General features: G+C 44.7%; 1 protein-coding gene across 3 annotated transcripts in view; it reads right to left on the reverse strand.

Annotated features, from left to right (window-relative positions):
• Positions 1 to 27,652, reverse strand: part of LOC144755246 (scavenger receptor cysteine-rich domain-containing protein DMBT1-like) — a 735,795-nt gene that overhangs the window by 521,219 nt on the left and 186,924 nt on the right. For 2 of the 3 annotated variants that reach the window (XM_078643989.1, XM_078643987.1), the window contains one exon: positions 21,386 to 21,424. The exons of the other annotated variant lie outside the window; for it this stretch is intronic. In XM_078643989.1, the coding sequence (XP_078500115.1) occupies positions 21,386 to 21,424 (39 nt within the window). The remainder of the gene's footprint in view (positions 1 to 21,385; positions 21,425 to 27,652) is intronic. 3 annotated transcript variants of the gene reach the window in all.

Here is a 27,652-nt window from a genome sequence, read left to right on the forward strand (position 1 = left end):
TTGGACTGGACTGTTCCCATGAGGCACAGGGTCAGAGCTGATTTGCATATAGCCAGTGTCTAACCCAGGGTGGTGTGGAGTGCAAAAAAACGATGGATTTAGGCCCAGATCCTTGTACTGGGGTGAATGTATGACATTTTTCTACATTCTGTCCATCAACTGTGTTTTTTGCAATTTTCACCCCGAGTGGGCTGGGTATGCTCAGACGTGAGTCCCAGGCTCTCCACACCACTGGAGTCAAGCTATCCAGGCTGATGAAGGCTGATAGCCAGAAACCGGTCCTTGGATGCTTGATTCCGGTCTGGGAAAGACATGGCTTGGTAGTTCGGACTGGACTGTTCCCATGAGGCACAGGGTCAGAGCTGATTTGCATATAGCCAGTGTCTAACCCAGGGTGGTGTGGAGTGCAAAAAAACGATGGATTTAGGCCAAGATCCTTGTACTGGGGTGAATGTATGACATTGTTCTACATTCTGTCCATCAACTGTGTTTTTTGCAATTTTCACCCCGAGTGGGCTGGGTATGCTCAGACGTGAGTCCCAGGCTCTCCACACCACTGGAGTCAAGCTATCCAGGCTGATGAAGGCTGATAGCCAGAAACCGGTCCTTGGATGCTTGATTCCGGTCTGGGAAAGACATGGCTTGGTAGTTCGGACTGGACTGTTCCCATGAGGCACAGGGTCAGAGCTGATTTGCATATAGCCAGTGTCTAACCCAGGGTGGTGTGGAGTGCAAAAAAACGATGGATTTTGGCCCAGATCCTTGTACTGTGGTGAATGTATGACATTGTTCTACATTCTGTCCATCAACTGTGTTTTTTGCAATTTTCACCCCAAGTGGGCTGGGTATGCTCAGACGTGAGTCCCAGGCTCTCCACACCACTGGAGTCAAGCTATCCAGGCTGATGAAGGCTGATAGCCAGAAACCGGTCCTTGGATGCTTGATTCCGGTCTGGGAAAGTCATGGCTTGGTAGTTCGAACTGGACTGTTCCCATGAGGCACAGGGTCAGAGCTGATTTGCATATAGCCAGTGTCTAACCCAGGGTGGTGTGGAGTGCAAAAAACCGATGGATTTAGGCCCAGATCCTTGTACTGGGGTGAATGTTTGACATTGTTCTACATTCTGTCCATCAACTGTGTTTTTTGCATGTCTCTGATGTACAACATTTTTTGTCCACAGCCATTTTGAGGTCAGGTGCAGTGATGATACATAACTGATTGGTGTCGCTGTGAAAGTGCAGCTAGGCAGGCACAAGCCATTTTTTAAAGCACCATTGTGAGTTATATACTGGCGGTGATTGAATTTACGTAGGTAGAGCCATGATAGCTGCTTCTCGGTTTGCCAGCATGACTTAATCGCATACACCGATGGCAGCCATTTTAGGCGATAGTCCACACGTGTTCACCAAAATATTCCAACTAAAAATGTAGGGCAGGCTTGACCCAGAGTATCAGTCTTGTTCCAGTGATAGTGCACTACAGAAAATTGACATTTATATTCATGCTGCTTCGGGACTTAGCAAAGAGGTGGGAATCTCGGGTAAGATCATGCAGGTTCTCCATTCTTTCCTAACAGAGAGAACTAATGCTGTTATCTGTGGGGGGTTTAGATCTAAGGCATTCAGCCTACCCTGTGGCATTCCCAAGGGCTCATCCCTCAGCCCCACCCTCTTCAATGTGTATGTGTCCCCGTTGGCTAAGCTGGTCAGATCTTTTGGGTTCAAGGTGATTTCCTACGCTGACGACACCCAGATCATTGTTTCCATCTTTCATGATCTGCAGTCGGTCGCTGGGAAATGTACCCAGTTCATGGCCAGTATTATCATATGGATGCAGAACAACTCCCTTAGGATCAATGCAGAAAAAACTGAGGTCCTAGTATTCGGTCTGCAGACCTCAATCAGGTCGGATGTCTGTTGGCCGGGAGATTACGGTACCCTTCATGTTCCCGCCAAGTCAGTTAAAAACTTGGGGGTTATTTTTGATGTGGGCCTGACCTTCGAATTTCAGGTCAGCAGCACTGTCAGCACTTGCTCTTGCATTCTGAAGACTCTCAGAAAGGTGTTTCCGAATATCCCTTCAGCACTCTATCGGCCCACGATCATTCCACTAGTAACCTCCCAGCTTAACTATTGTAATGCATTGTACCTGAATATTAGCAGGGCCTCCCTAAACGGACTTCAGATTGTACAAAACGCTGCTGCCAGGATGATCCTTAATATCCCGAAAAGGCACTCAGCAAAGGAAGGGCTTCGTACTCTACACTGGCTGCCTATTAAGAAGCACATCTTTTTCAAATCCCTGTGCAAGGCTCACAAGGCCTTGCATGACAAAGGCTCACAGCAGCTTAATTCCATGTTTAAATGGTACATGCCTGGGAGGGCTTTGAGATCTTCCTTCCAGACAAAAGTGATCATCCCCAGAGTCTGCAAGGCCAGATGGGGCGGCCGTTCCTTCTCGGTGGTGGCCGCACAACTTTGGAATACCCTACCTTCCTCGATTTCCCAGGTGGAATCGCTCCCAGTGTTCAAGAAAGTGCTGAAGACTTGGCTTTTTTCAGTTTAGTTAGAAGCTTGTTTTTCACCTCTTCTTCTCACTGCTGTCCAGCACCTTGGCATCTTTGGGCTTTAGTGCGCTTTATAAATCCTCATCCTATCCATCTGTGTTGGCTGCATAAAGCACCAATTTTGGTCTTCACTGTCGGTAGCTGTAGAAGCACCCTGCCATTTGTCTCGCCATCCAAGCCATGCCCACTTATGGAACTTTTTAAATTTATTAAATCAACCGGTCTATTTTCATTCTAACATCAACACCATTCCTCCAGGTTTTGACAATCTCACAATACTTCATCTGATGTGTAAAAACCTTCAAGTAGAAGACCAAATTAGCAATTTAAAATAACTCTGTATAAACTCAGACAAACAGATTCAGCCCATAGTAAGCACTGAATGATTAATTTGTAAAACAAATAAGTGCTGGGTCCAAATTATGAGGCCATTGCAGCTTACTCTACTCAATGCCCCTGCTAGCGATGCCAATGGCAGTACCAATTATTATTATTATTAAATTCTTATATAGTGCATAGCTACTCAAGAGGGTTTCCCAGCACTTAGGCGACAGGTAGGGCAACTTAGACACAATCATCTTTGATTAGGCAAGTTTTCAGGTGCTTAGGGGAGGTATTTAGAGAAGTGCAGCTTCTCAGGGTCTCGGCGAGAGTGTTCCATAGCATGGGACCCAAGAAGGAGAAGGAACGGCCACCCATCCGAGTACGTTTGAACATGGGGACAGTGTAAAGAAATGTGTTGCTTAAGTGCAAGGTGCTGGAGGGGTGATAAGTAACCACAAGCTTTTGGAGGTCTAGAATGTGAGTTGATTTTGTGCAGGAAGCAGAGTGCCTTAACCTGGATTATCTTTTTCCACTTTGACCCAATGAAGGTTGCAGAAGAGGCCAGACACATAGGCATGTTTAGGGAGCCAGAACAGAAACCTGTTGGCAGGGTTCTGGACCACTTGAAGGCATCTTATCATGGCCTCATCTGCCCCTAAATGCAGGATTTCGCCATAGTCTAGCCTTGATTGGATCATGGCCTGGATGACTGTCCTTTGGGCCAAAAAAGGAAGCATCCACAAGATCTTTTTAAGACATTTCATGATGGCAAAGCATGTATAGGCTACGTAGCTACCTGTTGTTTCATGAACAGGGTGGAGTCCCTTTTTTTACCTTATGGCTGGTTCAGAAAGATCCCTCACAGTAGCAGGCCAGTGTTGAGATCCTCATAGTCAGGGATTCTTGCCCAAAGCATTACCTCAGTCTTATCACTGTTTAGTTTTAGAGACTTGCTGTAGGAAGGTGGATATCTGACTATGGTTACCCCCAAACTGTTTGCCTGGTGTTTAGCTGGTTTTTGACATAGTTGGCCTGGGATCCTGCTATTCAGGGCCCCAGGCTAATTGCTCTCTCCTGAAAATGGACTCCATGTACCTTAGGTACATACACAATTGGAATTGGCACACCTTATTGGCCCCTGTAACAGTGTACCCAGGTACCCAGGGCATAGGTGCTTCCAAGGCCTGCCAGGGGCTGCAGCATGTATTGTGCCACCCCTGGCCTGGCCTCCATATTTGACACAACTGGCTGATCACTCAGCTGGGGTAAGTCGGTGTAACCACCCCTTACTTAGGTGTAGTATGCCTATACCTAACCTAAAATGGACACATATGTTCCTATCAGTCACTCCTCTGGAAGGCCTCATCAATCCTGGAGGCAGAGTGCTTGGAAATATGTGAGATGGTGCTCTGGCATGAGCTGAGCCTGTCTGCAGCTTTCGGAACCATGTCCTTTAGCTGTTTCATGATATTGCCATACCATATACTCTTAAGTGCATTATGAACCTCGCGGTTAAATGCTATCTTAGGTTTGGCTTTATCAAAACATGTCGAGTAAGGTGTCATACGAATTGGAATACCACCCCCTCACCAGTTCTGGCGACGGGGGTAGAATTCCACCCTTCTAGAGGGACACGACATGTACCTAGCCTGAACCCCGGTTAAAGTTAAACAGAGCCTTAGCATCACAAAATGGATGGTGCCACCACAGACACAAGTCTGACCTCCTGCTGCTGGGAGTCCTTCCAGCGAGGGCAGCTTGGACAAAGGGTTTCCTGCCTGGGGAGGTGCTAGCACCACTCCAGACAGGATTTTGTGAATTGGGTAGGACAGGGCTGAATAGAATCAGACATGCCTGGGGCACACAAGGTGTCCCTGTGCATAGGCCAGTTCAAACCGGTGCTGGGGCTTTCCAGCCCCAGTCCTGGCGCGAAACTGGACAAAGGAAAGGGGGTGTAACCACCCCCCTTCCTGGTTCCACCCAGAGGAGGGACCTAGTAGGTGATCCGGCCCCCCAGATTCGAATAAGAGTGGGAGCTGTGTCCTGAGACTTCAGATCATCCTGAATCAACTTGAAATACAGAAGAAGACTGGACTTCGACATTCTGCTGCACAGAAGACAGAAGAGAATCTCCCTTGTGGCCAAGGAGTGACCACCCTGTGAACAAAGGCACCAACCAGCAACTCGACGTCTGCTTTGCCGCCGCCTCCCGCCGGAGCCCGAGCCCAGAGCCTGACAAGACCCAGACTCCCAGACTTCTCACAGCCCGATCCACAGTCCCTGCAAAGAAGGGACCCATGGAGGCACCGAGAGACGTGGGACCGGACCTCTTGAAAGACCCCCAAGAAGCTGACTGCGCAGCATCAGAGGCACCCTCGATGCTGTGCTTTGGGGTTTGAGAAGCCCCAACCTCGAGCAGCCCTTGCACCGAAGATCAACCCCCCAGCATCTCCACGATCTGCGTGGGGCCCTTTTGCACTGTGCCACTCGACGCGCCATCCCGGCCACTTGCCACGCGGCTAGCGGCCATCTTGGCGACGAAACCTTCAATTTACACTGCGGGTCTGGTTGCTCCAGACCTGCCCTCGCTCCTGTAAAAAGGAGCCCCTGCTCTGACCTTGCTGGTCCAAATAACAAGCCTTTTTCGATTCCTGCTGGTCTTGCATTAGCCAAGGCCTGTTTGCTCCAATCAAGTTGCCGACACCGCCAACAGCGAGAAGCCTGCGTGGGACAGCTTGTGACCGACTCCTGGACGTCTTCGACCCCTCGTGTCTACGTGGCTGCAGAGAGAAGCTACACCTCGACGCCTGTTTGCACCCGACATCGCCTGGTTCCACTCTGGTTCCACGGTAGTCACTGGCTAGTGATTTTGAACATTGTCCCCTCTGCTTTCAGGTCTTCACCTCTTCAGATCCACCCTTGGATCCACCGGAACTCTTCACATCGAGCCGCCTGCAGCATCTTCAGCTCCAAGCACCATCGACCTGCGTGACGAAACCCGACACTACTTCGACCCTGTGCACCCGCTTCCTGTGGGTGAGGTAACTCAGCTCCGCCGGTGTTCCCACACTGGTACACACCTCTAGGGTCTGTGTCTAAAGTTTCATCCTTCTAGGTCACTCGGAAGGTTCCTTTTTAACTAACTTTGTAACTTTTACGCACCATTGACATTGCATTGGTAAAGCGTGCACTTTCCGCACTGCACCCGAGTCCTGCGGGCCTTTCCCGACTTCTTCACTGCTAGTCCCGAACAGCTCCAGCGATTCCCCAGGCCCTAGGCCTCTTCACTTTCCCCATAGTGGTTCTTATACCACTATTTTAGTATATGGTTTAGGTGGCCCCTAGGGCTCATCCATAATTGTGCAACTTTTGTGTATTTAAACTGTGTTTTGTTTTAACGCATTTGCTTCTGTGCTCATAAAGAGTATCAGGGATATTTGTAGAAATAAATCTATATATATTTTCAATATATATCTGTGTGGTGTCCTTTCATTTGGTATTCAAGGGATTGTGTATGGTAAAACAGCTTGCTTCACATGCCTTTACAGAGTTTAGCCTAAGACTGCTTAGTCCATGCTACCCCTAGGATAGCTTGTCTATAAGGTTGACTTTACAACCTGCACCATAAGGGTTGCTTGGCATGGTACAAGGTGATCACTAGAACTAGTGAGCATCATATACCAGGCCAACTTCTCACATTTGCTGTTCATCCAAGTGGAGTCAAGACTGAGGCAAGAGTTTAGATCACCAAAGTTGTATTCCTGCTCGGACAACAGGGAAATACGCCAAAGGGTGGACATATATATTAAATAGCTGAGGGTGAACGCTGCTAGACGCCTGAGGTAACGGCGTGTGAGCTTGACAATGCATTAGTCGAAAAGCCTGAAATGTCCGATCTGCCAACAAGGTGGTCAGCCATCTTAAAGCCATCCCTTGGAGACCCAGCTGAGCAAGTCTTTCTGCAAGGGTGTCATGTGACATCGTTTTGAAAGGCGTGCTGAGATCTAAAATAATCATCGCTGCTGTACCGCCCATCTCAAATGTTCCTTGACTCCTAGAAGGGTGGATTCAATACTGTGCCCTGCTCTAGAGTTGACTGTGATGGGTGTAGAGCATCTTGAGTCTCCACGAAAGTGGTCAGTTGAGCGTTGACATGTTAATCAATACCTTGGGCAGAATAGGTAGCATTGGGGTAGGTCTAAACTTGGGCCAGTTGAGAAGGTCGAAATGTGTTTTCTTTGATAAGGGAAGGACCATATTTATTTATTTTATTTATTTAGTAGTTTATAGAGCGCGCAGCTACCTCCAACGGAGGTATATCATACTTCCATGCTTTAGGTATGTGCCCCTTGTGAAGAGAGGAGTTCGAGAGTCCCACCAGAAGCCCCCAATGTGTGGGCTCAAGGTTCTCAGCTCAGACGGGGAAAGGATCTTGAGGCGAGCCGGATTTTACTGGCTGCAATTGGTCCAAAAAGAGAGGACAATCTAAGGGAGCCAATAACTGCAATCTCACGGGGGAATGGACCATGTCCAAGGCTTTTCTTTACCTAGATGTAGGTTTAGTAGGGCTGGTGTTCAGGTTATTGATCACCAATTGGGTTCTGTCTATCCTAACTGTGGCTAGGGCGTGTTGGTTGTCCGTCACCTTCTAACAAAGAAGCCCACGAGTTTCTTGCACAGGCATTGTGACAGCAAAGGTAATAGAACAATATTACTGGTATTTTGGGGCCAATTTTGGGCCTCAGAAATTTTGTCTGAATACAATTAGGCTTGCTCATTTTTACAATGCACATGATATTGGTTCAGAGCTGCTTTGTACTTAAGCTTGGAATTCCAATCAAATGAATTCCTCCAGGCCATTTCTAGTCTCTTACAGAGTTTTTTTCCTCATATAAGACCCTATTAAATCAAAGGGCAAGGAGATGTTGCCTGGACGATGATTAAAGTTTCATTTTATTAATTTTTATTTAATTCAATTTATAATGCGGGCAGCTACCCAAATTTCCAGGCACCAAGGGACAGTCTAAACGAGGGAACAGAGAGACGAACTGAGTTTACTGCGTGAAAAGCCATGTCTTAAGGTTCTTTCGGAAGCTAGTGTAAGTAGAGGCATTTTTCAAGAAAATAGGTAGCGAGTTCCACATCAATGGACCTAAATGGGAAAAGGAAAGACCACCCATTCTCACTAGGTTGAATCGAGGGATCACAAAGTCACCGTGAGTGGAAGAACGGAGAGTACGAGCTGGGACGTAAGGATGAACAAGTTCTTGAAGATATGATGGCGCAGAGCCTTGTTTTATTTTAAAAATATAACAAAGAACTTTAAGCTTAATTCTACTGGTGATCCTGAGCTAGTGTAAGTCAAGGAGAGACTGGGAAATGGGGGCACTTCTCAATACATGGCAGAGGATGCGAGCCGCGGAATTCTGCACAACCTGAAGCTTTCTTAAAACCTCCTGGCATGCACCCAAATAAAGAACATTGCCATAGTCCAGGCGAGAGGTGAACAAAGGCTGGACCACAGTTCTTTGGGAGGTGGCAGGAAGCATCCACATGATCTTGCAAAGCCATTTCAAGATGGCAAAACATGTCGCGGCTACTCTCGCCACCTGCGGCAGCATGGAGAGGTTTTAGTCGATTATGAAGCCCAGGTTGCGAACCTGCATGACAGGCAGAGGAAAAGGGCCCCTTTCCTGAGGCCAGTGTTTGGGGCCCCATAGGTCCTTATGATTTCCCAATATTAAAACCTCAGTCTTGTCCCCATTTAGCTTCAGGAAATTAGCCTGCATCCATTGGGAGACCTTACTAAGCCCATACTGGAGAGTTGACATGTTTCCATCTTTGGCGGAAGAAAGAGAAATTATGATTTCGGTATCATCTGTATATGAGTACAGTGAAAGACCAGCGTCTTCCACGATGGTAGCTAGGGGTCTAACATAGATGTTAAAGAGTAAAGGACTCAATATGGACTCTAGAGGAACTCCATTTGCAGATGAACACATTTTGGAAACAGCCTTTGAGGAAAAAACCTGGAAGGTGCGATCACTAAGGAAGGAGGTGAGCCAAGATAGAGCAAGAACTTTAATACCTAGGGACCGGAGGGAGGCAAGCAAGATGGAATGAGAAACAGTATTGAAAGCGGCACTCAGATCAAGCAGAATGAGTGCCGTTGTCTCCCCGTGACGCAACCTTTCCGTCACTCCAAGGAGAGTAGTCTCAGTGGAGAAATTGGCACTGAACTCTGACTGAGAGGGGTGCAATATACCAAAACTCTCCAAAAATTGTGTCAGCTGGTTGTTTACATGTTTCTCTAGAATCTTCGAGAAGACTGGAAGCAGAGAAATAGGCCTGAAGTTTGACAAATTAGAAGGGTCAGCACCGGCCTTCTTCAGTAGGGGAATAATCATGGCGTGTTCCACTCTGGAGGAATCCAAGCCTCTCTTAATGATAGATTAAGAAGTTCCCTGATGATTTCTAATGATTTAGGGAGGAGTTGGCGTAAAATATTTGTGGGTAGCGGGTCACGCGGGGAACCGGATTTGATACTGGCTAAGCATTCCAGAAAGGAGTCCGCATCAAGAGGAAGCCAGAGACAAAGCTTTGCCAAAGAATTGGGCTCTCCTCTACAAGTGGAGTCAGGACGTAGATTGAGTCGACCAGCGGAGGGAGTAGCTTCTAATGTGCTATAAGTAAGTTCAACTTTCTCAATGAAAAAGGCGGCGATGCTGTTACATTGAGTCACATCAAGTATAGGAGGAACAGGAACAGTGTCCGAGCCTGCCAGTTTCTTCACTACAGAAAATAAAGTGCGAGGACAGTTTTGGGCATGCACAATGGTATTTGTAACATGGATGGCTCTAGATGTCTTACATAGAGCATGATAATTATTGAGAGCTTTCTTGTAGTCAGATTTACAGGTTGGCGAATAAGATTTTCGCCATCTCCTCTCAAGGGTTTTGCATTTAGATTTTACAACTTTAAGATCCTCCGTGAACCACGGGGCCAGAAGGCGATGAGGGAGCTTATAGTTAGTGTTAAGAGGCAGACTAGAATTAACAGTATTAGTAAGCCAATCTGACACAGCAGCATCAAACTGCGGGAGGGGCAGGGTAGAATCAGGCAGATTGGTTAATAGTAAGGTATTAAAGGATTCCATATTCAGCTTGCCCCAACGTCTAAAGCTACCAAGGTCCTCAGGGGGAACCGTAGCCTTCTTATCAGAGATTTCTAAATTAAATTGAACTGCAAAGTGGTCAGACCATTCTAAAGGAAGAGCGGAAACACAGCAGTCAAAGAGGAGGTCAGATAAAATAGAGTAGAGTAAATGGCCTCCCATATGGGTGGGGCCGGCATTACCTAAGGACAGATTCAGAGCTTCAAGATCAGACAGAAAGACACTACTGGCGTTACATTGAGGATCTTCTAAATGTAAATCAAGGTCGCCAAGTAGAGTAAAATTGGCGGCTTTTAATAAAAGGGGGGAAATTGTGTCAGAAAAAGAAGACACCCAAGGGCCAGGATTTCCAGGAGGCCGGAATATCAAAAGGCCAGACAAAGTCAGCTGCGGCGTAACCACAAGTTTAAATAATGCGGCTTCACAGCCCGAAAAAGGCATAGGTTCAAATTTACTGGAGTAGCAGGCTTTAAATATAACCGCAATGCCGCCACCATTCCCTGCCTCTCTATCCTTCCTGACAATAACATAGCCAGGTGGAAGAGCAGCTGCGACATCGGGACCGGAGCTGGCATGCAACCAGGTCTCTGTGAGAAATAGGGCATCAGGTTGCTCAGAACTAATAAAATCAAAGATGTTGTCCTCATGTCTGGGGAGGGACCGACAATTATTGTTCCAAAAGTGAAGGCAGTTCCCAGCATTGTAAGAAGTTGGCGTCGATGCAAATATGGAGGTAGGCCAATCCAAAGAACCATCTTTACAAACAATCTTCCTGCAGCTCGGAATACCCAGTGAAAAAGCACAGTGAGGGCATTTGAAGCCATTCGTTGGAAGAATACAAGTGGAACATTTAAAAGAGTGAGTATGTCTCAGTGGCTTTAAGTGGGCAGCAGTATAAATCAAAGTATAGTCGTTACTCACACAATTTTATTTAGGGTGTCCGGCCGCTGGGCGCTTCAGGGCGTGGACTGGCGCAGACGGACTTGCCCATGGCGTGCCTCGGCACGCCAGGGCAGATAAAAAAGTGTCCTACGGAAATCTTAAACACAGGATAGCAGCAGTATAAAGATTTGTAATTACAGCAGTCTCTAGTCAGGGCTGCGCGCCTGCATTCGCCTTGCTTAAATAGGGAATGCTCAAGCACGACTAGAGCGCTAACCTCAAGGAGGTACGGCCCCGGTGTCACCCAAGAAAGTGAGGAGGGACAACCAAGCTCGGAGCATGCAATACTGACAGTGCAGGTAATGGCATAAAAACAGTAAGAGGAAAACCACACATTAAAAACAAATTAGGAGCGAGTGACAGCATGTGAAAGGGATACAAAAAATCCCCTGTTTCAATTTTAAGGTACGAGTCAGGGGGCAGATAAAAAAGTGTCCTAGGGAAATCTTAAAAACAGGATAGCAGCAGTACAAAGAGTTGTAATTACAGCAGTCTCTAGTCAGGTACTCTACTCAAGTTTGGCTGGCAAGATTGCATCTAGAGGATCTTGGAACAAGTTGTCAACCATAGGTTGGTCTAGGCCAGCCTTCTGTGCCAGCTGTGTTAAAGTGTTCAACAATAGGGTGTTGAAAACAGACATGTCTTCTTTGGGCCCAACTGCCGCTGATGAGGGTCAGGAGTAATAGGGTATGTGGAAAGGCACTGCAAAATGATCTGACCGAAATAGCGCAGAGGAGGATTTGAGGTAAGATCTGAAATGTTGGAGAACATGGTGTCGAGCAGATACCCTGCCTTATGAGTGAGGGTAGAATTAGGGAGGTTAAGGTTCAGATCATCCAGGTCCTCTATAAAACCTGGCTAAGCTTGCAGGTGGCAAAGCATATTTAGTCTCCAAGTAAAGTAAAATTGGCACATTTATGTATGTAGGGAGAACACCAATGCTCAGCATAGCCGGGAGGGAGGTAGATTAACACGACTGGGACCATGAATTTGGGCATGAGACCACAAGGGAAAAATAGGGCTTCTAAGCCAAAAAGGGGAGCTATGCAATTTGGCACTGAACGATGCCTTTAAAGACAAGGGATATTCCACCTCCTGCCTTCTCCTTATGGTCCAGTCTAACAATGCAATCGTGCTTTGATGATATTGGCCAGAGATGCATCCTGAAGCCACGTTTCTGTCAGAAAAGGAGCATCAGGGACTTTGGCTACTAGGATATCGTTGCTGATGGCTGGCCAGGGAGCAACAGATTTGTACCAAAGAAGCGGAATTCACTTCTAGTTATTCTACCCTGGATTGATGTTCCCAAAGCCCAAAGAGCTGGCGCTGTCTTAAATGACTGCGCCAACAATTTCATTTATTTATTTTATTTATAAAGTTTTATATAGCGCGAACTTGATCCCGAAGGATATCTGCTATCATTGGTGTTGTAGGAAAAGAGGTAGTATTTACAGCTGTCTAAGCTGGTGTGAGGATTGACAGGTGCCCGTCAGGCCACTAAACAGGCAGGCTGGAGTGCTTTGAGCAGATTTGAAGAAAAACACTTTTGTTCTGACATAAAAGGAGTTCCTGTGCCCGTTTGTGTGCAGACAGGCTTACTTTAGGCACGCCACGGCTGCTCTAAATAAAGCCGTACGCCCGCTCAGCTGAACCGGTAACAGAGAGAAAATGCGTGGAGAAACAAAGATGGCTGCTCTTTGGTAAGCTAGTGAGGTAGGCACTTAACACGTGCTCCACACTCTCTCCACAATTAAAGTGAAACAAAATAGAAAAGCCCTAGGTCCGTCAACACAAAATCTCATCCAATCAGCCCAAATATTGCAGTTCTTTTAAGTTTTTAGCAAATATGCATAGGAGTGAGGGCGGACACCCTACCTACAGCTGCACCTGTACCAATACAACTACTAGCCAGCACACTCCAACAAGTGTGACAATTCAGACTATTCCATGCCCCTATGACTATAAGCATGGCTTGGGAGGCACATACTAGTTGTTTTAAATGCATACTGAATTAACAACCAACTGTTCTTTTGCTTATCTCAAAATTAATCAGACAGCTTCATGTGTGGCATTCATAAGTGCTGGTTTTGACTTAAGTGCTGGTGACAAGCACCAGAAACCACTGGCTCAAATTAAGCACTGCCTGCAGAGTGACATCTTTGTAACCTGTTTTGCTCAAAAATGTAGGGTAATGCCTGTGAATTTTACTCCTATGGCTGATTTTATTTATTCTCCTGTTAACATTTTTTCACTTAACATTGCGGGTCTAAGCAGCAAAGCAGATAATGATAGACTTTATTAGAGAGAGTAACATTATCCTGCAGCAAGAGTCCTCATCTAGCGTGATTTCTGTTCTGTAGTGAGAATATTATTATTAATTATCAATAAGAAACATGTCTACTTAGAGCACAGTGAGTCCCCGTTTGGAAAGAGAGGCAATAATAGAAAGATGACTCATGGCATATGTTATATTAAAGATAAAGCGCAGGTAAGTGTAGAACTCTTCTTTATTTGTCTTCACACCACCACAGGTTCCAGTCAGCTGCAGTGCGCTGTGGAATGTTGGCAAAGAGGACAGGACAGTACCAACTTGGACAGGGAGGGGAGGGGGGTCCGGAATGTACCATAAAAAGGAGATTACAACACACCTACTTGCATAGGGAGAAAGAAAAAAGAAAGGAAAGACGGGAGGAGGAGAAGAGAGAGAGAGACTGAAAACAGAGTGGGAAGAAAACCAGAAAGTAATGCACAATATACAGAAACTATCACTTTACACAATCCTTAACCCACACAGGAGTAGACTTGGTTCTCAAGGATCTCCTGGGTATGAGCCAGGTTCTCTCCCTGGATTCGAGCTGAGATCAGCGTCACCCCCTTAATTGTGGTGAATGATTCTGTCCATGCTCCAGGTTTGTCGATTTTCTAGTTGGACAACATTTTTCCCCACTTTGGATATTCTGCAAGTCTCGGAGATCCTGGACGCTTCTCTTATGCTTGGTTTGGGCAGGTCCACCAGGACCAATTCTCCTTCTTTGAACCATTGGGATTTGACATGCTTGGTTTGGTCATATCTGTCTTTGTACTTGGTCTGGTGTTCGTCCAACCTTCTGGAACTTTCGCTGCGGTTGACCACACATGAATTGTTCTTTTTTAACCCTGGAGGAGAAAGTCTTGTTCTGGGAACCTTCCCTTTGAGAGAGGTGAATGGGGAAATTCCTGTTACACTATTGGGCATGGAGTGATAAGCCCAAATTGTTTCCATTAGGGCAGAGTTAGCCAGTGTCCCCATAACTTCTGCCCTATGAAGGCATTCTTTGACAATACGGTTTATCCGCTCTGCAAGCCCATTTGCACGACAACAATACAAATTAGTCTTGTGATGGTTGATGCCCCTGTATGCCAGAAACTCTTTCATGTTTTCGGAGGTGAATTGCAACCCATTGTCAGTGACCAAGGTGTCAGGTATGCCCTCATCACAAAAACGCCTTCCAAGAATTGTGTGAGAATTTTAGTGTCAAACTGATGTACACATGTATACACCACCCAACGAGTGTGGTAGTCCACTAATACTAAAATGAACCGTTCTTTTCAACTTTTCATGTTGAGAGGACCAATAATGTCAAGGGCCAATTTGGTCCAAGGCCTGTCTGGAACCTCCACTGGGGACAGCGGAGGTTTGCGAGTTTGATGAATCTTGTCACTGCGGCTACAATCTAAACAGTTTTTCACAACATTTTCAGTCATGGCATCATGCCTGGCCACCAGTAGTCCAAGCGAATTTTGTTCTTGGTGAGACTGCGCCCCAAATGACCCATGTGAGCCACATCAACTATTTTCTCTCTTAGATTCTCAGGAGGAACTACTTTCTCCCCACGGCAAACAATACCTTCTTGTATATTTAACTCTAGCCTGACATCCCTGTATTTACACAGATTTGCCGGAACATCACTTTTAGTAGCAGGCTAACCATTTCTGATGAATTCTTTGATTGACCCCATTTCCTTATCAGCTTGCACAGCACTGTACCATTCCTCCTGGTTCAAACAGGTAAGTTAGAGTATGACATCATCACAATCATCTGAAACAGTTTTGCATTTGCCCGCTGGTGGTGAATGGGATAAGAAATCAGCAACAATGTTTTGTGAACCTGGCACGTACGTAACACTGAAATTGTACCCTTCAAGCCCTAAGATCCATCCGGCAATTCTGGGGTGGTGCTAGTTGACCCTTTTATTGTAAACACAAACATAAGGGGGTTGTGGTCAGTCTTTACAGTAAATGGAATAGCCCACAGGAAAAACCAGAAATGTTTGATTGCCCAATAGCAGGCTAGTGCCTTTCGTTCCACTACAGAGTAGTTACATTCTGCTCCCTTCAGAGCACGGGAACCAAATGCGACAATCTGTTCTTTATCGTCATAAACTTGGGTGTGGCTAACACCCAGGCCTTTGTTGCTGGCATCTGTGCAAAGGATCGTGGGTTTTTGGGGGGTCGATCCTTTCCAGGGATGGGGCAGAAATAATACATTCTTTTACAGTTTCAAAGGCATCGTGACAGTTGTCAGATCATACAAAGGGAGTTCTGGATTTGAGCAAATCCCGCAGTGGTACAACTATGGAAGCATATTTTTTTACAAACTTGGAGTAGTATTCCGATAGACCCAAGAATGACTTGAGATCTTGGCCTCAGGTGGGGGCAGCAGTGTCTCGAATGGCCTCTACCAGGTCAATTTTGGGTCTGATACCATCCTCAGAAATGGTGTGCCCAAGGTACTCAACAGATCCCACTCCAATACAACATTTATCCTTTTTGAGAGTGAGGCCAGCTTTTCCCAAATTGGATAGCACCATTCTAAGAGTGGAATACTGAGCCTCCAGATCCTTCCCATATATGAGTATGTCATCCTGGAAACAGAGGGTTCTGGGAAGGTCTTTAGAACATTCTGCATGATCCTCTGGAAGGCAGCAGCCACAGAGGCCAACCCAAATGGCATACGTAGGAATTGGAATGCTCCCAGGGGAGTAACAAAGGAGATTAGGTGACATGAGTTAGGGTGCAGCTGTACCTGGTGGTAGGCTCTGGACAAATCCAGGATGCTGAAACAACTGGCAACTCTGATGAGGGTCAGAACCTTGTGTATGTGAGGCAGGGGGTGCCTGACCACCCAGATGTTCTCATTAAGGTCCCTGAGGTCCACACATAGCTTGATGTCTTTACTAGATGCTTTGGTGGTGAGAACAATGGTGGCCAACCTTTGTGAGCATTCAATTGGTTCAATAACCCCTAATGACAATAATCTGTCTAGGTTAGCACAAAGGGGGGCTTGAATCATGTGTGGTATGGGTCTGACTTTGTGTGCTACCGGCTTGGCGTTAGATTTTAACTTTATGGAATGTTGGTAATCCTTAAGTTAGCCCAAATCATCAGAAAATACTTTGGGGAAATCCTTGCATACTTTAGTATTTCCACCCTAACAAGTTAGATCCTTTCTGGGTGACATAAATCCTGCCTACCTTGTTCCTGCCCTTAAACCCAATTTCCATTGTTTGGACTACATATTGATTGCCCCTGGTTCAGGTGTACCGGGCTGCTCCTGTGGTGGTTAATGGGATATGGAAGAGTCAGGGTCTCAGGGACTTTTGAAATGGCCACGTTTGAGTTGTCCATGGGCTCTAAGAAAACTTAGAAAACCTCTGGTTCCTGGAATTCCAGTGTATGTATATTCAAGGTAAAAATCATCAGTGCCAGTTCAAGGAGGTCACAATTGAGGCCCAGCTTTTGCAGTTGAAGCTGCAGGAGCAGACATCTCTTCCTCTTGGTGTTGTAAAGAAGCCAAAGTGTTTTCGTATTGATAGGTTTCTTGGCAGAGGTTGTTAATGATGGATACATCAGATCTGACTGTGGTGTGGGTGAGTGAAGGTTGAACTCTGATGTGCTCCAACACGGAGGTCCCTGTGGAACTCCACTGGGAGGTGTCAAATGAGATATTCAGTGATGTCGGGATGAAGACTAGCAGGAGCATTGGAAGATCATCCTTCTTCAACACCAATATTTCACATATTGCCTCTGCCATTATGGTTTTGTGTAGCTACTAAATCGAATTCCCCCATTCTAGGGTACCATCCGGGTCTGGGTTCCAAGTCAACAACGTAACCCTCTAAAAAGGCATGGAGCATCTAGGAGACCGCGCTTCCACTCTATGGAGCTCAGTAATTCAGGCAACAAATCAGTGCCCCTCATTGTCAATACGGGCAGAAAGTAAGCCTCAATTGTGGGGGAAAGTGGGTGCCACATGGGAGTACCTGAAGGCTCTTTGCTGCCTTGGGAGGTTCACAGAGATGTGGCCATGCTGATTGGCAGCAAGCCCATCCTCACTTTGTAAGTGTTTCAATTACAATTGTGGTGCATATGCAATGTATGTTCCTGCTCTTAATGAAAAATAAAAACAATGGGGTGATAATCATTTAAAATTGGCTTCAATTTCATATTGTCCTAGATCTTGAAGTGTAGGTTCTTTGGAAGAAAGTGATATGCTTCCTGCTATCTCAAAAGTAAAGAATTCAGTCTAGGAATTCTGCTTATGAACAAAAGAAATCATATTGCAAAACTATCCTTTGGGTGTTTATTTGACAAAAACCTTGGGAAACCTGTGTGGTCCACATCCTTCCATTCCTTTTACAAAATAACTGATGACTCCGAGAAGAGGTACCATCCGCAGAATCAATTCAATACTACACATGTCCTTTGAAACTTCTATTGGTGTTTCAAAACTGAAATGGGTTCTGACAGCTGAGACTAGTTCAGCAAATTGTGTTCCTTGCACATATTTTTCTTTTGGTAAAAGACCCATGTGATTATCAGAGTCTCTCAATCTGTCTTGCCTTGGTTAAACTGGGTCTTCTTCACGCAGGGCCATACAAACAGCTTCAATAAATCATAGTTTGTAACTCTCACCTATACATATTTACAATGGTATTCCACGTGTCATAGTCTTCAGCTTACTCTATCTATGCTTCACATTCCTCCCTGTATGTCTTTTTTCCAAAGACTTCCTGTGTTCCATATTGATACTGTGCTTTTGACTGCATCAACACCAATCAGAATTATGTATCAAATAGACTTTCACTTATATTCGCCTACTATGCAAATCTAAAACCCTAAAATTCAACCTCAACATAGGGCTCTATCCCTCCACTTTTTCAAACTAATTTGTTCCTTTCTTAAGTCAAATGAGACTAAATAAGCCACCCAGAAATGATGCCTACTTTAGAGAAGCTTAATGAATTTCAGGCAGTGGGAAGAGGGGCGTGAGCCCACTATGAAGGGCTGTCACCTTCCTGTATATTGACCACCTCCGCGCTGAAGCTCAGCTATAAAGATGGGTCTCACGGAGAAGAGGAGCAGCTACTGCATATGTCTGCAACTCAAATGATAATGCTAACATTTATGAAATAGATGTACAAAAACAACACATAACATTGTTTTTGATGTGAATGAGTACTTTTTGAATGAACAGAAAAATATGAAGAGGCATTGGAAAGTAAAGAGTCATACTCTGTAAACAAACAAAAAAGGCTGTAAAAGTACTAACAAAAGATTTGAGTTTTTTTCTGCAATAAGAATACTAAGTAAACAATGGTTGTTTTGAGGCATGTCTTCAAAGTAAGGACCAGGATGAGGAATATACACGAAGAAGACTTTTGCTTTATTTACTTATCAATTTTCTCCAACTAATTAACATTTGATGTTAAATACATTATATTTACCATAACACCGTGATGTTTGGTAAGCAGTAGAGAGAGGTGCTGTAGAATAATAAATTACTTAACCTCAGTAATGATATTTATGTTGTATACTATATGTTCCCTCAGCCTAAGGATATACAACAGGTGCCAGAATAGACCTGGAAAGATTGTGTTCATCTATAGCTCTCCAGCATCGCCAGTTGGCACCAGTGGTTTTAGCCACAACTCCATCTGCCCAGGATGTAATGACATCAGGACATATAAGGTGACAACCAGCATACTGGCTGCAGTGCCTTATACTTTCTCCACTCTCATCATGGCTTGTATAGACAACTGAGATAGCATATTCAATGGCAACAATTCAGCATACATAAAAGCTTTTAAAGCTTGATATTTTATTAATTATGGCTCTAACTCATCAGTGAGAAGTGGTGGGTTGTACTGTGCACTCGTAGCTTGTTAATTAGTAATTTAATAATTTATGCTTTTTCACTTTTAACTCTCTGTTTAAACAGGGCGTGCTGGGCGGGAAGGAGGTAGCTACCCTCCTGTGTAGAATAATCTGTGTATAACAAGTGTCAACTTGGTCACTTGGCCCTGCCTGCACAGCAATTACAAACCAATGGTTTGCTCAATTTAAGAACCACAGTTTCTTTAAAGTTTAAGTCATTTAGTACCTAGTTTTCTGAATCCAATTTTCAACACAATTTAAATGTTTTAAATTTTTCACAATCTATTTTTTATCAAGTTTATACTCATTCTCTATATCATGAATACAATTTTTCATGTGAGTTTCAACAAAAAATCAAATCAGCATTTGTGAAACAAAAATTAATACAACAATGCACATATATCATATCCGTTGGAAATCCCAATGCATTTCAGGATCGTGGATCCCTTCTTCAGGGGAACAACGTTAATCGCAAATGAACAGCGAAGATTGAAAAAATAATGAACTCTCAGTGCGAGACCTGGGAAACTGGGATGTTGGACACATCCTAGAAATCACTCGGTGTATTACGGATGCAAAAGCAATAATGAATGAGCCTCTGAAATGCCGACAGCGGTACCCGTTAATTTCTAGGTTGCTGGTACAAAGATGATATTGTGTGTTTCTAGTGTCAATTCCTGTAAAATTTGTAAAAACTTAGACGTGTCTTTAACATATGTGATCCAACTTTGCACGAAAGGTTGCAGAAATTCATCAATGTATTGCCCAAGAGACTCAAAGACCGATCCACACCCGCTGACAATTGGTCTAAAGGGAGGATTTTGAAGATTTTTATGGATCTTTGGTAGCATGTATATTTTGGGTCATCTTGGATATGTAGTAGTTAGAATTTTTTTTGTGTTTGTCTTAATCCATCCAATTTCTAATGCTTGATCCAAAATTAATTCCAGCATTTATTTGATTTCTGTGACAGGGTGGTGAGATAACTTGAGGTAGGTTGACATGGTCTGCCACTTTCGCTTCATAGAATGCTGTGTCCATTATGACTAAAGCCCGCCTTTATCTGCCGTTTGGATGGTGATTGAAGTGTCATTAGCCAATTCCTTGATGATGTTTTCTTCATGCTTATTGATGTTCTTACGAACGTTTTTATTCCAATTTATTTTACGAAGATCCTGCTTGACCAGTATTTCAAAAGTGTCCAGAAGTTTGTGTGATATTGGTGGTAAAAAAGTACTGGTGGGTTTGAATTCTTTGTATTCTGGTGTTTCTCTTTGTGAAAATTCAGGCATGGTTGGTACTATGTTATTGAAAAAATGGTGCTCGCATAAATTTGAATAGACTTATTTCTGTTTCAAAATAGTTGCTCCTGTATGTAGGTAAAAAGGTCGTACCCTTCTCCAATGTTTGTAGTTGTTTGTAGATATTTAAGCAGCGCCACATTTCAACACATCCTATTACCCATAATTTCAATGTTCCATCACCATTGAGAAAATTCTTAAGCACATTACCCACCTGTCCATGCGATTTAAATATTTGCAAACCCAGAAAATATTTTTAGCAGTTAAAGCCTAGAGAAAAAGAGTCTTGTTGGCCAACTGAGTAAACTTCCAAAATGTGAAGGTTGGAATGCATCCTACAGTGTGCTAAACAGAATTTGTATCTGATTGACAACACGATCTTCGCCAGGTTTTCCCAGCCATTAATTTGCACCCAAATAGCACTGGGATGATATTTTTTATTAGGAAAAGAGCACAAAGACAATTAGGGCATGTGCAAATACTGTAAGACAAGAAATCTAGTTTCAGGCACAATCAGAGGTTTTCACCGGAATTAAAGCCATAGTTGTAATGAGAGTTTTAGTATTTTTACTTTGCTATGTTTCTTTTTGCACAATTTTTCAGTGTGTAAATAATTCCATTCTGTGCATGAAGGCATCAAGTACTCAAAAATGCCTTGCAAAATAGTCATTTTTAGATTGAATAATGTCCTCTGCATGGTGTGATGACTTCCCCCTTCTGCTTAATGCAACACGTTTCCCTCTCATTGCTCAAGCATTGTAAAATTACAAAATCAGCATTAACAAAACAAGTAGTTTGCAAAACGTTTCCTTTTCTGCATTGAAGTATCCTCTGTTCACAGACTACAAAAAAGGCCTGACATTGGCAAGTAAAAACACTTACTTAGGCGTGTTGTTGTTGGTTTTATTGTTGTTGTAGATGCTGTTCAGATAAACAAAGTAGAATATGTGAATACATACATTTACAGCACAGGAACACTTTGTCTCTCCTCCCTAATTTTGTTGAACTTATTTTTGTTGTCCTTAGGACTCTTTGAACTTTACCACTGCTATCCAGTTGTAAAGTGGTAACGTGCTTGTGCTCAGTCCCTTAAAATATGGCCTAATTGGCGTACACCCAATTGACATATTTAATATAATTATAAGTCCTTTGTAGAGTGGCATGTCATATACTCAGGGCATTTAGATTAAATGCTACCAAGGGCATGCATGCTGCACCTATTGAACCCCCACCTAAGTAGCACTTTAAAACATGTCCTAGGCCTGCCATTTCACCCTGAACGCAGTTTTAAACTGCCATGTTGACTTGGCATTTAAACCCTCTTTCCAAGCCTTACCGCTGCTCTGACACACTATTGCTGTGTTGGATTTCCGCCCTGTTGCTCGGCTGTTCTGCTGTCTTCTACCTGAGCACAAGGCCTGGTTCGGCATCTGTGGCAGGACTTGCACAGTGACTCACGAGGGCTAGTTTGCTGGCCTCCTGTTCAGAGCCACATGGTCACAAAAGTCTTCCTCCATTTTAAATCCGTACCTGGATCCAGCCCGAGTGAATCCTAGCCCTCCAAGTGGTGCCCCTCTAGTCCTGGGCCCTTGAAAGTGGTGAGAAATGTACCCAGATGGACAAAATCCAAAACTGAGGACTTAGTCATATTTTCTGCTCAGTAAACTTCATAACGCATTTAAAATTAAGACATCAAGTAGTATAGCCACTGGATCTGTAAGTGTAAGCAGCTTGACTCAAGGCATGATGTGCCATCTTCCGGATTCCTGTAATAAGAGTTAATCTACTGTAGTAAGACAAGTGAGAAATGAGCAGAAGAAATAGCTTCAAGGAGCTAGCATATGAAATAAAGCTAACAGAGAAATAAGGAACTTGAGTTCAAGGGTGCACCCATATGACTATGGGTGTGTGCGGGGTGTAAGAGAGTTAACCTATTAGGACCTCACTGTAAGCATGTAATAGGATGTCCCTGCCTATAATGACTGAAAGATTTCTAACACATATGTGTGCCCGAGCCACATGCAGGTATCAGTGATGCATACTTCCCCAGGTATATTATATTGACCGTTTACAATTTTATAGACCGCTCAAGTTTGTGAAACAGTTGTGCATGTTTTTTCCCCTATATGACAAGTAAATATTGAGTTAATAACCTTCTGTAGTTAGTACATGGATGCTGATGCAGCAAAATGCCAGGGGTGGTGGAAATACCATTGCACACCCTTTGACGTTAGAGAAATTACAGGGAGCAAAACCAAATGAACTTTGCTCATGAATCTTCCCAAAAAATTAGGTCAACCACTAGTCGTAATGATGTCACAAAATTTGACATTCCTGAAAATTCATAACCGCATAGTTAATATAAAGTGCAGGACGGAAAAATATTTATTTTAGTTGCAACCTGTTGTAGGCAGCATGATATGCCAGGGGAACATACTTTTTTCTCTTTGTAGTATCTACATTATTTATACCACATTAATTCCCACTCACTCTTTTGCACTCATTCATATTCTCAGTCACTCACAATGCCAAAAAAATCTTAAAATAGCTCTCCACTAACACTTGCAGACCCATCACCCCAGCCCTCATAACCAGCAAGCTGAACTACAGCAACACACCCTATCCTGAATATCAATGCACAGTTGACAGAAGACTCCAGACCATACACAACTCTGCAGCCAGACTCACATTCAATTCTTCATCCTGGACTCACATCACCCCTCCCCTCGAAAAGCTCCACTGGCTCCCAACCCACAAAGAAGCACTCTTCAAACTACTCACACACCCATAAAAAGTCTGAAACAACATTGCGACCATATACATCAACATCTGCATAAACTTCCATAAACTCACCAGGCCGGACACCGCTGCTGAGCCAGACTTCTGCTCACACACAAGACTGCATACACAGAACCAGATTCAGTGGTTGCACCTTCTCCTATCTCGCTCCTGAAGCCTGGAATAACCTGCCTCTGCATATTAGAGCCACTTCCTCAGTCCTTCAATTCCACAGGAAACTGAAGACTTGGCTCTTTACCTAGCACCAACCCTGGCAGCTCCTAGTTCAGTGCTAGGATACCCTCCTGGATGAATTGTGCGCTATACAATACACATAACTTAAAATAACTTTAATCATTCACACTCTTACTCACTCAGAACGTCTCACTCAATCACACTCACTTGCACTCATTCCTACTCTCACTCACACATTTTTACTCAGTATCATATATTCCTACTCACTGTGGCTCATATATTTTCACTCATTCACTCACATTCATTGTTACATGAACTCACTCTGTATTTCTCAATCTATTGCGCTCTAACTTACTCATACACTTACTCTCACTCACTCTGACTCACTCATCCCTCACTCACTGTTATGGTCACTCACTCATTTTGTATCATGAACTTTCTCTCACACTCTCTCGCACTCTTGTTGATTCTCATTCACTCACTATCACTCATTTGCAGTTACTCTTACGTTCATCCACTCATTCAGATTCAGTTTGGCTCACTCATGCTCACTTACTGACTCTCAATCTCATTCATTCTCACTGTCTCTCACTCACTTTAATTTAGACAAACACATGCTTATTGCTTACACATATAGATAGATCTGCTCACCAATACATGCTGTCTCTCAAACACTCTCACCCACTTGCATATATACAAAATGTAACTAAAAGCATTTTTTATCCTCAGCTGCTAGTGAAGGTCCCATTCCAGAACCTGGTGCTTAATTTTTGGTTATTTTAATAGTGAATAATGTGGTATTATTCACTATTATTTTAATACAAATTTGGAGGATAACCAGGAGGATGGATCATGATGCCTGTGAACGTGGGCTGATATTGTGTTCTTGGCACTGATTTTGGCCCTTCTGAAGCCATGTCTCAAAGGCAGTGCCAGGAGTCACAAAAGTCAAGCGGGTTCTCAGCTGCAACCCCTTATGACCCGTAAATGATAGCCACTTTGCTCACTACTGAGGGAGGAGAAGCTGTGCATGCCTGGACTGAACCACCGCCGCACTGGTGTGGAAACCACAATCCCCATCATCCCCCACGACACCTTATGCCCATATTAGAGTGATGCCGACCTGTGGCAGTTGTAGCTGCTTTGCTCACTACTGAGAGGGGAGAAGCTGTGCCTGCCTGCACTGCACCACCGCCACATCACATCGCTGGGGAAACCACAATGCCGATCATCCCACACGACGCCATATGTGCACATAAGTGGGACGCCGACCCGCAGCATATGTAGCCACTTTGCTCTCTACTGAGGGGGGAGGAGCTGTGCCTGCCTGGACTGCACTACTGCTGTAGCACCGCTGGGGGAAATCACAATCCCCATCATTACCCACAACAACATTCGCTCACATAAGCGTGGTGGCAACCCATGGTATGGAATGCCCCAGGGCCAATGGCGGGCCTGTCCACGCTTGACAGAGCTCGGATGAGGCCGGGCACGGCCCACCCCCGTCTAACTTTTTTGCTCTAGAACATGGTATCTGGACTATCTAATCGTAAGACAATATAATGTAATGTAAAAAATTCTTATAGAGCGCACTTACACCCAGCGGTTTCTTGGAGCTATAGGCAGTAGAGAGACAAATAGGAATAGGCTAGAGTGGCGGAAGAGGGGACTAGTTATGTACTTTACTGAACAGATATGTTTTTAGGAGGGACCTAAAACGAGGGTAAAGAGTGGTGAGCCTAAACTCTAGGGGGAGTGCATTCCGAAAAGAGGGGGCAAGGAACGAGAATCTAAGCCCTCCATGTTTCTTGCGTTTGAAGATGGGGGTTTAAGCACATCAAGATGGGAGGATGGGAGGTTACGGGAGGGGGCATAATGGTGGAGAAGAGAGGAGATGAAGGCTGGGCCAAGGCCGGCCAGCGCTTTAAAGATGGTGCAGCCCAATTTAAAGTTACACCGTTCGACCACAGGGAGCCAATGAAGGTTTTTTAACAGTGGACGGACATGCTGGTGCCTGGGCTGTTTGAAGATCAATTGTACAGCCTGGTTCTGGACCAGCTGCAATCGATTCAGCTGGTAGGCAGGAATGCCAACATAAAGAGAGTTGGCATAATCTAGCCTGGAAATTACCAGGGCCAGTAAAGCCAGGGTGAGAGCCTCTGTAGTAAGGAATCGAGATATTTTACGGATTTTACGTCAATGAAAAAAAACAGAAGAGACCACCGCATTGACCTGGGGTTTCATCGACAGATCTTTACAGATAACCACCCCGAGACTTTTGGCAGAATCAGCAGGGCAGGGGGGGGGGACCTAGACGAGTAGGCCAAAAGTTAGGACTCCACGGGTTGGAGGCACCCCCGATAAGAACCAATTCGGTCTTATCGGGGTTAAGTTTCAAATAATTTGCCCCCATCCAATCGCTGATGTGGCCTGGAAGTTGTAAATGGATTGATCCGAGGAGTCTATATCGAGGATCAGTTGAATGTCATCTGCATAATTAAATGCAGTGACATTACTGCCTCGTAGAGACCGGATGAGGGGGGCAAGATACAAGTTGAAAAGGAGGGGGGAAAGAGAGGAGCCCTGCGGGACACCGCACGTTAACCCAACCTTGTCAGCAGAGAACTGAGAGAGGTGGACAGCCTGGTGACGGTCACTCACGAACGAGCAAACCCAGTCAAGGGCTAATCCCCGGATGCCGGCCTCCTCGACACGGCTGACCAGAATATCATGGTCGACCGTGTCGAAGGCAGCCGACAAATCGAGAAGCACCAAAGCCTGGCTGATGTTATAGTCCACGCCCCTCCGTAGCTCTTCCATCACTGAGAGAATGACCAGCTCAGTTGAATGGGCAGGCCGAAAACCGGCCTGTTGGGAGTCAAGAAACTGCGAGTGTTCAATAAATGAGCTCAGAAAGTGAGTGACATGAGCCTCAAGAACTTTACTGGGGTAAGGGAGTAGGGAAATAGGGCAAAAGTTGTTCATGAGGGAAGGGTCAGCATCGGGCTTCTTGAGATTGGGCACCACAACGGCGGTTTTAAAAGAGCTAGGGACCAAGCCCATTTTGAGTGAGTTGTTGAGAAGAGTCAAAGGGGGAATGGGGCAGGCAGTAAAGGCCTCACGCAGGACATAGGGGGACAGCAATCAATAGGGGAGCCAGAGCTCACCTTATTTAGCAGGGTTAGAAACTCGTCCGCCGAGATTGGGGGTATCTGTGTAATTTGCTGAAGATTGTGGACAACAGGAGTGGTGACTAAAGTGGATGAATCAGGGGCGGCAAGGCAGGAAATACTGTTTTTAATTTTAGTAACTTTTCTAATAAAAAATGAATTAAGGGAGTCACAAAGTGCCTGGGAAGGAGGAGGTTTGATAGTAATCCTATCTGGAAGCGAAAGTTCTTCCACAATGGAAAAAATATATTTTGCCTTAAAGGCTGAGTCTACGATTTTCTTAGAGAAATAGGAAGTTTTAGCTAGCAGGATAGCTAGCTTACAGTCTTTGAGCAAGGTCGTGAATGCCAACTTCTTATCAGGAGCATAGACTCGTCGCCAACAGTGCTCAGCCTGTCTAAGTTTAAGTTTCTTTACTTTAAGTTCCTCTGAGAACCATTTTTGCGCATCATGAGGGAGTTTTAACCTGACCTGTTTGAAAGGGGGTACAATATCGCTGGCAGATTCGAGCCAGCGTTGCAGGCCTAACACTTGAATGTCTAAGGAATTGCCCTAAGGTGGGAAGAGGCTCTAAGTAAAGTGACAAAAGTGTCCAAGTCAGCCCTATTCCAGTTCCTAGCTGGAAGACTGCCCTCAAGGGTACGACTAGCATGGGTGGTAACGGCAAAGGAGAAGGTGATAATAGAATGGTCCGACCAGGTATAAGGAAGAACAAGGGGAGGAGAGATATCCAGGTTAGAGGTCCACACCTAGTCAAGGATGTGGCCCTTGATATGAGCTGCTAGATGAATATGTTGAGAGCAGTTCATACCCAATAACAAGTCAGAAAAAGTAGATGAGCAAGCACTCTCTCTATCATCAGAGGGCCAGTAATTAAAGTCCCCTAAAATCAGAATTTTTGAGTTATTAATGACCAGCTGGGAAAGCATGTCACCAAACATTGATGGGAAGTTGGGCATAGGCTGGGGGGCCGATAGGCCAAGACACAGATAAGGGGAGCCACTGG

Source organism: Lissotriton helveticus, chromosome 5_1 (genome assembly GCF_964261635.1).
Source record: "Lissotriton helveticus chromosome 5_1, aLisHel1.1, whole genome shotgun sequence".
In the NCBI taxonomy this organism is placed as follows: domain Eukaryota; kingdom Metazoa; phylum Chordata; class Amphibia; order Caudata; family Salamandridae; genus Lissotriton; species Lissotriton helveticus.